The sequence below is a fragment of the Natator depressus genome, chromosome 2, assembly GCF_965152275.1.
Source record: "Natator depressus isolate rNatDep1 chromosome 2, rNatDep2.hap1, whole genome shotgun sequence".
Taxonomy (NCBI): domain Eukaryota; kingdom Metazoa; phylum Chordata; order Testudines; family Cheloniidae; genus Natator; species Natator depressus.
In genome coordinates, this window is record NC_134235.1 from 163,733,098 (window position 1) to 163,747,178 (window position 14,081).

A 14,081-nucleotide genomic window follows, 5' to 3' on the forward strand; every position below is an offset into this window, starting at 1 on the left:
CTGATACGCTTTAAGGTCCTCAGGCATGGAGAAGAAGATTCCAGCACAGTAGAGTTATCCAGAGAGGACCAAGAGGTGGTTTGGTTGGCTGTGCCAACAACAGTCCTGTTCTTGCACCACAGGATCTGCTCAGAATAACCCTAGTGGTTGAGAGGGACCAGGTGCAGCAGTCACTACCAGATGAGGTGGTTTGGGAGCAGGAGCCACCATCAGGACTTTCCTCCTGGAGCAGGTCGAAGAGTGTGACCCCGGGGACTGAAGAGTGCCTAAAGACATTGGTGGCCAGCATGCCCTAGCCAAGAGTTCCCATCCTGACTACAGGACAGATGGTGATCTCGGTACCAATCGTGATCTGTGGAAGATCTCAAGGGCCTATTGGGTGACGATGAAGGGGAGATGACTCTGAACTGGATATTCAGGAGTCCCTGAGGTTCTCTGGTGATAACAGGAGAACCAGCCCCCAATGGGGAAAAGAGTCAGAGTTGTCTGAGGCCCAACATGGGGGCAGCATTGGTCCCAAACAGGAAAGGGAATCAGCACAGGCAATAGCAAATGGGATACATTCTCATCCAGTACCAAGAGAGGCACTATTAACAAGGCTAAGGGTGGTACCAAACTCTACGCAGGGATCTGCCACACCATGCCAACACAAATTAATTTTTCCAGTAAGATTTTGAGACCTAGTATTGAAAGATTTATCAAAATCCATCATCCATCTTTTTAAACAAAACTCTCCAGGAGACAGAATGCAGAGTTCCACTTAAAAAACAGTGGCACAGTATGTCCCCAAATATATTACATCTATTGCCTTCCTGCCATCCCAATTTTTATAATTCTATCAAATGTAGGAATTGCCAACAGGGATTCAAAAAGGTTAATGCCATAAAATCATTTAGTCTGAACTCATATCACAGGCCAATATATTTCACCGAGGTACCCCTATATAGAGTCCAATAACTTACGTTTAGCTAAAGTAAATTTTCCACAAAGGCATCTAATACTTATTTGAAGACATCAAGAGAGGGAGGATCAACCACTTCCCTTGTTGGTTTGCTCCAGTTGTTAATCACCCTCACTGTTAAAAAGAGGTTTCAGAGTAACAGCCGTGTTAGTCTGTATTCGCAAAAAGAAAAGGAGTACTTGTGGCACCTTAGAGACTAACCAATTTATTTGAGCATAAGCTTTCGTGAGCTACAGCTCACTTCATCGGATGCATACTGTGGAAAGTACAGAAGATCTTTTTGTGCTGGAAATGGCCCAACTTGATTATTGTACACATTGTAAGGAGAGTGATAGCTATCACTCTCCTTACAATGTGTACGATAATCAAGTTGGGCCATTTCCAGCACAAAAAGATCTTCTGTACTTTCCACAGTATGCATCCGATGAAGTGAGCTGTAGCTCACGAAAGCTTATGCTCAAATAAATTGGTTAGTCTCTAAGGTGCCACAAGTACTCCTTTTCTTTTTACTGTTAAAAACACACACCTTATTCCCAATTTAATTCTAGCCACTGGTTCTTGTTGTCCATTTCTCTGCTAGATTAATAAGCCCCTGAGTACCCTATATTTTTTTTCAGTAGAAGTACTTAACCACTGAAATTAACACCACCTCAATTTTTTTGATAAGCTAAGAAGATTGAGCTATTTACAATTCTCAGGGCAAGGCATTTTCTCCAGCCTTCAGTCATTCTTTGGAATCATTTCTGCACCCTCTCCAATTTGTCAACATTCCTTTTAAAATGTGGAAGCCAAAACTTGATACAGTATTCCAGTCTTGGTCTCCTCAGTGCTCTATACAAACACAAAATCACCTCCATATACTAACTCACCACCCCTCTGTGTATACATCCAAGGATCATATTAGCCCTTTTTGAGATGGTATCACAATGGGAGTTCATGTTCCGTTACTGGTCTACTAGGACCCATTTTCAAAGTCTTTCTAGGAAACCATCCTTCATTCCATAGGTATGGCTTGCATTCCAAAATGTGTAACTTTGCATTTAGCTGTATTAAAAACACATCTTGTGTGAAGGGACCCAGTTTACCAAGAAATCCAGATCATACTGTGGATGCCTGTCCATATCACTATTTACCATTCTAACAACCTTTTTCTCATCTGCAATTTTATCAGGAGTGATTTTATATTTACTCCCAGATCATTGATGACTGTGTTGAATACAGTTGGGCCCAGAACTGGTCCCTGTGGATCCCCACTACAAACATTCACATTTAATGATTCCCCATTGATGACTATTTTTGAGATTGTCAATTAGCCAGTTCTTAGTGCATTCAACATGTACCTTATTGATACGGTATAGTGCTAGTTTTTTAAAATCAGAGTCAGAGCGGTGGTCCATCTAGTCCAGTATCTGCTTCTAACAGTGGCTAATATCAGCTGCTTCAGAGAAAGGTACGAGAAAGCCTACAGTAGCAGTGATGGGATAATCTGCCCCCAGGGAAAGTTTCCTTGTGACCACAATGGTAGGAGACTAGCTTGTACCCAGAAGCATGAGGATTATCCATTTCAATTTTTTTTTAAATATTCACTATTATAAACATGGATTTCTTGTTATCTAAATAAATGCCTACTCCTTTTTCAATGCTGCTAAGCTTTTGGCTTTAGTGATCTATTGCTGCACTGCGTACCACAGGTGTATCATACGTTGTGTGAAAAAGGATGTGTTATTTTATTAGTTTTACATTTTACCTCTCAGCTTCATTGAACATAACTTTGATACCTCAGCCCCTGACTGCATATTATCTTTATATTCAGAAAAGATTAGATCCAGCGTAAGTACCTTGCTAATACGCTCTGTAGTGAAAAGTGATGCAAATTATTCATTTAGCTCCTCAGCAAAGTATTCATATACCTTATTTTTGCCTTTCCTCCCTTGTGGTCCAGTTTTAAAAGCACATGTCACAGACAACTGTGTAGGCATTCTGTGATGTTAAAAATTCTCTCCCCTCTTCACAGAAAGAGAAGAGCTATATAATTATCTAATCTTTACTGGAAATAAATTAAGGGGGACCAGCAGAGCTTCTGCAAAGTAATATTACCGATTGGAAATAAGAAGTAAATGTGTATAGACTCCAAAATTACAAATACATTAAAAGCATTAAAACAAACACACTGGATACACAAGTTGTTGCTTTACTTTTGTGTTGATGTGTAGGTTTCCAACTCCAATTCAGCAGTCCATCCCTCTTCATGAGTGCACTTAAGCATGTGCTTAGCTTTAAGCATGTGATTATGTCCCTTTGCCTTCAATGGGGCACAAGCACATAGTTAAAGTTAAGTGCATGTATAAGGGCTTTGATGAATTGAGGTCCTGTATGTTTTTTGCAACTGCTCATTGGCCAAATCCTGTCATTCTTGGATCTTAACGTTTTGGTTTTTTGCCTTTTGGTTTTTATAAGCCTTTTACAGTTCCTGTTCCAACATCAGCACTTTTTCACCAACACACACACACCCTATATGCCCTCAGAAGGCCAGACTCTGATACCCTTATACACACACATGCACACACACACAGTAACACCCATCAGCACTTGGCCCAGAATGATTTGACCTTCTCTGCTTGAAGAACAAACGCAATAGTTAGTCAAAATAGATTTTTAGGAAAGACAGATCAAATTAGGACCAAATGGCAGCCCGCAGTCCAGATCCAATCATGTGGCTTTATTATGGACCTGAATTGGACAAATGGATCAATTCCAATAAAAGAGCTTTAATCTATGGAAAACGCTCTGAAGTGCAACAACATGGGAAGGTACTTTCAGCTCCAACAAGCGCTTCAGGACATTCAAAACCACAGCTGACTACTGCTAGGCAATGGGAGAGGAATAGGTAGCCCCACTACACAGATTTGACCCTTACGGATTCATGCTAAACCTAAAGCTACTGGCATGGACCTTAACACATCCAACTTCCTCAGATTGGTGTGGCCATATAAGATAGATATTTCCATTGTGGGCAGTCCAGGTGCAGGGGTCCAAGAGACTGACTCCAGTGATGTTCTCTAGAATGCACCACCACAACAGCTCCCTAACCCAAATTCTCTCTAGCTGTGTTCTTAATAATCCAGCCATTTGCTTTTGGGCCTTTCTAAAATCCATTGAACTGCTCTGAGAAAGAAAAAGGTTTTGACTGTCTTTGAGTCTGCTTTCCGAGACAAAAGTATACAGGTCAAGCTATTGCCCATGGAATATTCTGAATAACTAACAGAGATGGATAGCTTTCATGAGCAATTTCCAAAGCCCTTATGCCTTCACTTCACAACTGTGCTTAATGATGAATGACAGTCATCAGCCTTGAATGAAAATTTCTCCTCCATTTTCCTTCCCATAGAAATGACATTATCATCATATTTTCTTACTATAATTTATCAGCCTCAGAAATATGGAACTAATTACCAGTTCTTTAATTATGTGCCAAATACCAAATGAAGAGACATCCTGGAAGGTTAGCTGGTAATTATAGCTTATGTTATTAGATGCAATATAGTTCAAATATTGATTATCATAGAAACTGCAATTCTTAGACCGTAATGAAAATGCAACATAGAGAGGAGAAACAAATCTAACTGCACGGTGTTATCTAATTGGAGTCTTCAGTAATACAGAATTGTATGTCAGTTATAAAATAAAGGGATACCCCAAACTGTACCTTTTAATCGAGCAACTGTTTTCATCTCTCATGGCGTTTTTGTTGTTCTTATTTTATTTTGTTTGTTTTTTTTCAGAAGAACTCTTGTCACATTCATTCCTCATGCACATCTCCACCACCATATGTATATGACAAGAAAAGTAGTAGCCAGGACTAGTTAATTAACTAATGTACAAGTCACTATAGGTATTTAGAGAGATTTTGAAAAGAACTCGATGTCCCATTGAAGTCAGTGATAAAACTCCCACAGATTTCAATGGGAGTGGAGCTAAGCCAGCACTGAACAGTTTGTAAATCTCAACCCACAGTGTTTGCACTTGGTGAGGGATGGTGTCAATTAGGTGACAGTTCTCTTTGGCACAGGTGCTATGCCATAGTGACAGCCTTGACTGGAGGTTATTGTGACAGAGGACACAAGGCTTGGTTCAAAATACCCCTAGTCAGAGCGAGCAACATGAAGTGTATCATCTGAGAAGGATTATTTGGCTACTTCATGTGCACACAAAAGGGCACTACCAGAGCACTATGGGGACACATGGCAATCTCCACATGCTGTCTAATCTAGGAAAGTTTTTGCCTGTTTAGCTGCAAGTCTCTTACTTGTATGAGCACAGTCGCTTTCAAGGAGAACTTAATTTTCTACTTACAGTTTTGGTAGGTTGATTCAGGGCTGTTAATGTGGGGGAGCCCCAACTCCTCTGCCAGGGGAGCTTGTGGCTTCTGCTCTGTGTACTGCAGCAGCTTCAAAAATACCTTTTGTGAAATACAAAGAGAAATGAGACTTATTTGCCATAACTGGCTTTCACCCTCCATCACCCAGGGCGTCAGACCAGGATGTACCACCTCACTCCACTCTGCTGGAACATTCCTATAACTTACTGATCCAGTATAATTACTTTGGGCAAGAGCTTTCCCTCCAGTGGAGAGGGGTAAATGTTCCATGGATTCAGAAGTACCCATATGGAGTGCTGCTGACCCCAGCACACTGCTCTTTCGTCCTCTCTGCCCTCTAACTGCATAGCTCTTTCAACAACCCTGCTGTCATTGACTGAGTCTCCCAGGTGTGGAGCCATAGGACACATGGGGTCCAGAGTTAACGTGCACTCGAAGCAGCACTAATTCCCCACTGGTATTCCAAGTTGAACTCCGTGGGCTCAGCAAGGGACAGTGCTGCAGACAGTAGCCAGTTCCCCGTCCTATCTCCTTACATTCCAGGCCCAACCCACAAAACTCTACAGAGTGCTGAAGCCTTGGAACACTAGCAAAAGAGCTTCCACACGGCTAGCAGAAGTGGGTGGGCAATCTCCCCAACTCTACCCTCCCCCGACTAGATCAGCTCGTCTTGGCCCTCTCCACTCATGGAAGTGGAAGGGATGATTTAGCCCTTTGAGAGCAGGAATTCTGCTGAAATAAAGTTAAAATAATGTACATTTTGTAGCAAATGCAGTTGCCATCTGCACACAAACACCACGAACGATTAATCAGATTTTAAAAAAAGATGAGAGGGTCTTGTTTGAGGGATGTTAGCGTATTTTAATCAAAGTGACAGGCATGTAATTTCCATCAGTGCATCTGAAGGGCAGAAGCCTTTAAGGAAGAGATGGAGAGAAGCTCGTGGAAGTATTTTTAAAAAATAGCAGTAATATTTTCCACCTAAAGATATGTCTACACTGCAGTTAGCACCTGCGGCTGGTCTATGGGGCTCATGCTGCAGGGCTGTTTAATTTCAGTGTGGACTTCCAGTCCTGGAGTGGAGCCCAGGCTCTAGGATCCTGTGAGATGGGAGGTTTACACTGCAACTAAATAGCCGTAAATCCCAAGTCAGCTGGCACAGGCCAGCCACGGGTTTTTAATTTTGGTGCTAACATACCCTAAGAGGCACATGTAAATGTTACACACAGTGTGTCCATAGATTTGCCTGAGACCTACTCTATTGGGCTTGATCCTGTTTCTACACCTTAAGTCAGCAGGAATTTCAGAGTTAGAATAGTGGGGGTTAGAGGAGCTGGAATACCACAGTAGATTGTTAGTAGTGACTTAAGAGGTGTTAAGACACTCACTCACTTCTTATTGTAAGCCTGATAAATCAATAAAAACTCAAAAACGTCCTTACAAGTATATGTTCCCTCTGTAAATTCACGTTTTCTCCCTAGGCCACAAATTAATTTTGGGGGGGGGGGGAGGGAGAAGAGAAGGCACATGAGGTCTGGGGGAGGATTTTAGATTAACCAGAAAAGAAACCAAAATACATCCACTAGTGGGGTAAGTAGGCCCACGTTCAATTTTGTCAACAGTGAATTTGGTCCAATATATATCTGAGATAGGAGATGCTGAAAAATAAGCTCTTTTCTGAAGTATTTTCCCCCCAAAGCCACCTGTAACAACACAGCATGGCCTAGAAACTCCAAATTTGTGTCTAAAATTTCAGATTTTGCTTCCAGTGTAAGCTTGCACATCAATTCAGCAGAGCATATACATCTCCTGAGCACCTTTAAACAGAGCTTTCACTAAAATTATGAGCAACTTTGACTCTATCTCGCTTAAACCTCCTGTTTGGGAGTGCACATCAAATTCTGATTGTAACAATGTTAAAAAATGTTCATGGCCATATTTAATTGCTCCCACAAAGGATTCCAATATTGGCTATAACAAAAGCGCATAGTAGCTAAGGAGTCCACTATACAATGGATAATAAAAGCCAATCAATTTGAAATACATTAGCTTTGAGGAAAGGCACTTTCTTGCTCCACTGTGGTCTGCTAGCTACAAGGATTATGTTTTGTTTAGTCAATATAATTGCTGTTTAATAGCGATGACGGACTGCCTAGCTACACGGCAACTTTAAGTGAATGGTTTTGGCCATTAGTTCAAGGACAGAGGAAGTTAAGTGTCTCACGCTGTTTCTGTATTAGAGCCTATAGGGGGACACTGACTGTCCAAACCCATATCTTGATTGGCTCCTGTGGGATGGTTTGATGATGTCACTGCTGTGCATCAAATTTCCAGTATTGCAAAGCCAGAAGCTCATAACTAAAAACCAAAGCAAATACCCCTAATTAAGTACTTCAGTCCCCCACCATGGTATCTGAACACATCACAAGCATTAATGAATTTATCTTCAGCTCCCCTGAGAGTCAGGAGCGTATCACTGTCCCTACTGTACAGATGTAGTAGTAGGATTTTATCTTTGTATTTTGCATAATTTAAAATGATGAATAAATAATAATGAGATCATGCAGTATGTATTAAATGTATTGGTGTATGATTTGATCATATCCTGCCAGCCACCCTTTTTGAATAGCAGAAAAGAATGGCCTAATGTGCCAATGGGTAGAGATACATCAGCCAGAATCTGTGTCTGGACTGATTTCAAGGCAGCGACAGACCTTTGAGGTTTGTTGTAGGTTTAGCATTTTAAAATAATTAAAAGAATTTAATGATTGTTTTTCTTTTGCATTGCAACTTGATTTTCCTGTTCAAAATATTCTGTGTAAATTAATTTTGTTTTGTGTGTGAACGAGGAGTGTGTGTGTTAAGAGATAAGTGTGAAGGCCATTACTGAACCAGATGGTCTATGGAGGAACCAGAGACAGATGCAAGGGCGCCAGGAGGCTGTAACACACGCCTATTAAAATGTCAGAGGAGGGCAGATTGATGACACTAAAAATGAGACAGGCCCCTATCAATGGGGACAAGATAGCTGTAATTAAAAACCAGCATGGGATAACTCCCTGAGGAACTTAATGGAAGAACAAGCTAAAGGATGAGAAGGACAATTTAAGAAAACAAGCACTCATCAAACAACAATTGATTACAGTGTGACAGTGCAAAACTCATTGGTCCCAATGAAGGAAAATCACTATATAAACAGGGTGCCTTGCCATGAAACTTTGGGTTCGTCCTGCCAAGACTTCCCAGGAGCATCGTGTCGCAACTGACTGAACCCGCCTCCTAACTACCCGCGGTCAACCTAGCTGACCACTAGATTGATCTGGACTCTGGACTGGTAACTAACATCAACTGGTGGGACTGTGTGTGTATGTGTGTGGTCTGATTGAATGCATATGCTAATTGTAGTATCTTCAATAAATGTGGCGTATTGCCTTTTCCCCTGAAAAAATCCCATATGCTTCTTATAAGCATAACACAGATGGAAACTAAACCACACAGACTGTAATTTGCCCAATGTCCCAAGGAAAGTCTGTGACAGACCTGGGAACAGAACCAAAATGCTACTGCCAGTGCTAGCATCATCTCTGAAATAGGAGGGGAGATTTCGGGAAGGAAGTCATGGACCCCCCTGTGCCATCTCAGTGCAGATGTGTGCCCTTAAGTGATGGGAGGAAAGGAAGCTTCCTTAATGAGTGGACGAGAGAAGAAAATAGAAGCAGATGGTGGAGGATGAGGGAGAGGTTGAAGAGGACGATGAAAAGTTGTAGACTGTTCTTGCAAACAAAGTATCAAGTTACTATTTCAGCAGCATTTTAGGGTTTTCCAGTCCCATTTATCTCAATTTCCACTGTAAAAACAAAACTGCTAAGTCCTGGATGTGCTCATTTAATTTTTATATTAGAAAATGGCTACTGGCCAAGAACCTGTTGATGAAAGGGCAGCAAAGATCCTGGGAGATAACATGATGGAACCAGAGTCAATATAGCCAAGGAAATATAGAACAACTGAAGAGAAGGTAGAAAAAATAATCAATACATATAGCCAAAATTGTAGGGAAATGGTGCTTAAAGGTTAAACACATTTTCCCTACTGTAATCTCTTGTTCTTGTACTAGGAACCACTGAAGTTCCCACAAACATATGAGTGGATTGGGAAGAATGTTACACATTTTGCTTTTTTATCTTTTTTTTAAAAAAAATAGAGATAGCCCTCAATCAAAACTCCAGATCTGAAAATCTTCAGCTTTAAGGATATTCAGATCCAGATTTGGGAATGTTTGAATCCTATATGGCTCTGTATATTTGTATTTTTAAATGAAACCTGGGAAGTAGCGGGTCAAATATCCCTGTGACAGTTTTGATTTTTAAGTACTTTAATATCATCAAAATCTTTACTCCTACTACTATTTTATCTTAAACATATAACACTGTCAGAATTACTGATGCAATTATCTTCTCTTTTTTCCATTTTTGTGTTGTTTTTATCCTTTCTTCAGACAGTGAATGCTCCTATGGCTGCAGCTGAAATCAATGGCAAATATCCCATAGATTTAAATGGTGCAGGAGTATGCTCATAGCCATTAACTGTATTTCCTGTGTCAATAGGGAAACTAATGCACAAGAGATCTAGGTTTAGCAAACAACAGGAACACACTTATTTAGCTGTAACATTCAGGGCTCATCTATATGGCCCACAGTTTGAGCTAGAAGTGTGTGAATAGCTGGACTCTATTAACGCAAAATAGGAACCTTTTAGTTCATGCCTGCAACATCCACAAAGGGGAGTTACAGCACAGCACTTGAGTGTGAATTGATAATCACGCCCCTGAATCCAAACAGAGGTGTAGTATAGACACCGCCTCAGAAGAAGAGAGACATTACACAGCTTACAGTTACCAAAAGAAATTGCCTGCACTTTCATAGAGCCAAAGTCAGGTTCACAACAAAGTCACTGGTAGATTCAGGCCACAAGGGACCCGCTTGTGATCATGTAAGCTGATCTCCCACATCACAAAGAGTGCAGTACTTCCCTAAAATAATTCCTGTTTGAACTAGAGCATATATCTTTTAGACATGGATCAATGAGAGGTCATGATGTAAGGCAGACAGCCCAAATAGCATACGAAACAGATAAATTAGTGTGAGTAGAGCTGACTGGAACATTTTTGATGAAATGTTTTTTTCATTGAAACTTGCTGTTTTGTTGAAGGTGAAACATTTGCTGGAGCTGTATCTATTTTAACAAAATTTTGCCAGGAAGAGGTCTGTGATCCAGCATGGCCTTTCTGGTCATTTCAAGAGAGAAAGGTCTGAACAGAAAACCTTTTCACTCTGGAAATGGATGTTTCATCACAATTCCATTTTGCAAGAACATTCCAATGCAGAATGAACACAAATGTCAAAAAATCAAAAGTTGTCATGAAACAGATTTGTTATCCTCTAGCCAGCTGTAAGCGTTATGTAGTGATTTTAATAAATCACGGTCCTGATTCTCCCCCAATTCCCACTCTTGGCTTATTGCTTATATTTATATTATATTATTCCTAATTCAGACAAGGAGAAAACAGTTAAAATCAAATGTAGCTAAGTTGATAAGAATGGGTTTGATGTGCCAGTGACATGTTTTCCACTCACAAGATGCTTCCTAGACATGAGTGGCAATATGGTCTCCCTTAAAGAGTTAAGATTTTGAAAGCGTACAAGTGTTCTGAAAACAAGTGGACTGAAAAACAGCAGGGAGTTGGGGCGGGGGGCAGGACCTCTGCACAAACAGTAACTTGATACATTTTCCTTTTAAAGTCAGAGTTCTTTGTTTCCAGATAGAATTATTTGAATAGACTCAATAGAACTATTATGTGCTATCCATTTACTTGCCAGGGCAAAGAGGCTTTTGATAAGAAAATGGAGAATGAAGGTAACAATGGCTAATGATGACTGTGCAGAGATGACAGAATTCACCACAAATTAACATGTTAGTCTTCAAGGTACTGCATGATGTATCAGTATCTGTTGCCATTTAGGAAAGCTTATTTGCTTTTCTGCAGAAAACAACCAAGGGCAGGTACCTTTAAACTGAATGATCCAGAGAAATATGCTGATGAATGTTATATGTTTGCTATGATTGGTTTCTGTGGTAGGGCTATAATTTCCCTTTATGTAAAAGTCCTATAGAATTCAAGAGGATGAAACCAATCATATAGCGAATATTCTAACCACCTATAAAATTTAATAGATTATATCCTTTCCATACAAAGTTAAAATCACCCTGTATAATTTCAAAGAGAATGACAGTCTTTCATAGGCTTTTTTGACTCACCCCATAGAATTCTACAACAAGGATATAATTCACCATTACATTCTAAAGAATGGTTATAAAAATCTGTAAATTATCTTTATTATGATTTTATTACTCTTATTGCAGGAGCACATTGTGCTAGCAATTGTCCTCAGATATAACAAAAAGAAGGTCCCAGAGTGGTAGCCGTATTAGTCTGTAACAGCAAAAAGAACGAGGAGTACTTGTGGCACCTTAGAGACTAACAAATTTATTTGAGCATAAGCTTTCATGGGCTAAAGTTCAGCCACCAGGTTTGCCGTGACATTATCGGGGATACTGTTCCTGATGGCTTGTAGTCCATTTTTGTGTGGAATGTTGGTGTAGAGGGCTTCTACATCCATAGTGGCCAGGATGGTGTTCCTGAGGAAACTACAATCCATTGATGATCTTCCAGAAAACACCATCCTGGCCACTATGGATGTAGAAGCCCTTTACACCAACATTCCACACAAAGATGGACTACAAGCCGTCAGGAACAGTATCCCCGATAATGTCACGGCTAACCTGGTGGCTGAACTTTGTGACTTTGTCCTTGCCCACAATTATTTCGCATTTGGGGACAATGTATACCTTCAAGTCAGTGGCACTGCTATGGGTATCCACATGGCTCCACAGTATGCCAACATTTTTATGGCTGACTTAGAACAACGCTTCCTCAGCTCGCATCCCCTAAAGCCCCTACTCTACTTGCGCTACATTGATGACATCTTCATCATCTGGACCCATGGAAAAGAAGCCCTTGAGGAATTCCACCACGATTTCAACAATTTCCATCCCACCATCAACCTCAACCTGGACCAGCCCACACAAGAGATCCACTTCCTGGACACTACAGTGCTAATAAGAGATGGTCACATAAACACCAACCTACTGGAAACCTACTGACCACTATACTTGCCTACATGCCTCCAGCTTTCATCCAGACCACACCACATGATCCATTGTCTACAGCCAAGCTCAAAGATACAACCGCATTTGCTCCAGCTGCTCAGACAGAGACAAACACCTACAAGATCTCTATCAAGCATTCTTAAAACTATAATACCCACCTGCTGAAGTGAAAAAACAGATTGACAGAGCCAGAAGAGTACCCAGAAGTCACCTGCTACAGGATAGGCCCAACAAAGAAAGTAACAGAACGCCACTAGCTGTCACCTTCAGCCCCCAACTAAAACCTCTCCAGCGCACCATCAAGGATCTACAATCTATCCTGAAGGATAATCCTTCACTCTCGCAGATCTTGGGAGACAGGCCAGTCCTCGCTTATAGACAACCCCCCAACCTGAAGCAAATACTCACCAGCAAGCACACACCACACAACAAACCCAGGAACCTATCCTTGCAACAAGCCAGTTGCCAACTCTGTCCATATATCTATTCAAGGGACACCATCAAGGACCTAATCACATCAGCCACGCTACCAGGGGCTCGTTCACCTGCATATCTACCAATGTGATATATGCCATCATGTGCCAGCAATGCCCCTCTGCCATGTACATTGGCCAAACCAGACAGTCTCTACACAAAAGAATAAATGGACACAAATAAGAATCAATAATTATAACATTGAAAAACCAGTCGGAGAACACTTCAACCTACCTGGACACTCAATTACAAAACTAAAAGTTGCAATTATTCAACAAAAAAACTTCAAAAACGGACTCCAATGAGGAACTGCAGAACTGGAATTAATTTGCAAACTGGACACCATTAAATTAGGCTTGAATAAAGACTGGGAGTGGATGAGTCATTACACCAACTAAAAACTATATCCCCATGCTAAATTGCCCCCTACTGTTACTCACACCTTCTTGTCAACTGTTTGAAATGGGCCATCCTGATTATCACTACAAATTTTTTTTTCTCCTGCTGATAATAGCCCACCTTAATTGATTAGTCTCGTTAGAGTTGGTATGGTAACCCCTATTTTTTCATGTTCTATTTTTAGCCCCACAGCCTGAGCTCCCAATCCATTGACCTGGTCAGCGTAGACATATCCTGTGTGTTGGAAGGGTACATGAAAGGTCTTAACAACTTTTTTAGCACTTCACATAGTTCTAAGGCTGGGCTTCTCAAACTGTGGGTCAGCACCCTATTTTAATGGGGTCACCCAGGCTGATGTTAGCCCTGGGCCCCAGCAAGTCTGAAGCCTAAACCCCACCACCCAGGGCTAAGATTACATGCCCCCCATCACAGTAATTTTTGTTGTCAGAAGGGGGTCCTGGTGCAATGAAGTTTGAGAACCGCTGTTCTAATGTATGCATCAATGCAGTGGCTCTCAGCCTTTCCAGACTACTGTACTCCTTTCACGAGTCCGATTTGTCTTGAGTACCCCTCAATTAAAAACTAATTTCTTACAAAATCTGACATAAAAGTGCAGAAGTGTCACGTCACACTGTTACTGCA

General features: G+C 41.0%; 1 protein-coding gene across 1 annotated transcript in view; it reads right to left on the minus strand.

Moving 5' to 3' along the window:
• The window catches only part of ABCA13 (ATP binding cassette subfamily A member 13), a 291,776-nt gene that overhangs the window by 135,154 nt on the left and 142,541 nt on the right, over window positions 1-14,081 (minus strand). The window contains exon 42 of the mRNA XM_074945249.1: window positions 5,311-5,420. Within this exon, the coding sequence (XP_074801350.1) occupies window positions 5,311-5,420 (110 nt within the window). The remainder of the gene's footprint in view (window positions 1-5,310; window positions 5,421-14,081) is intronic.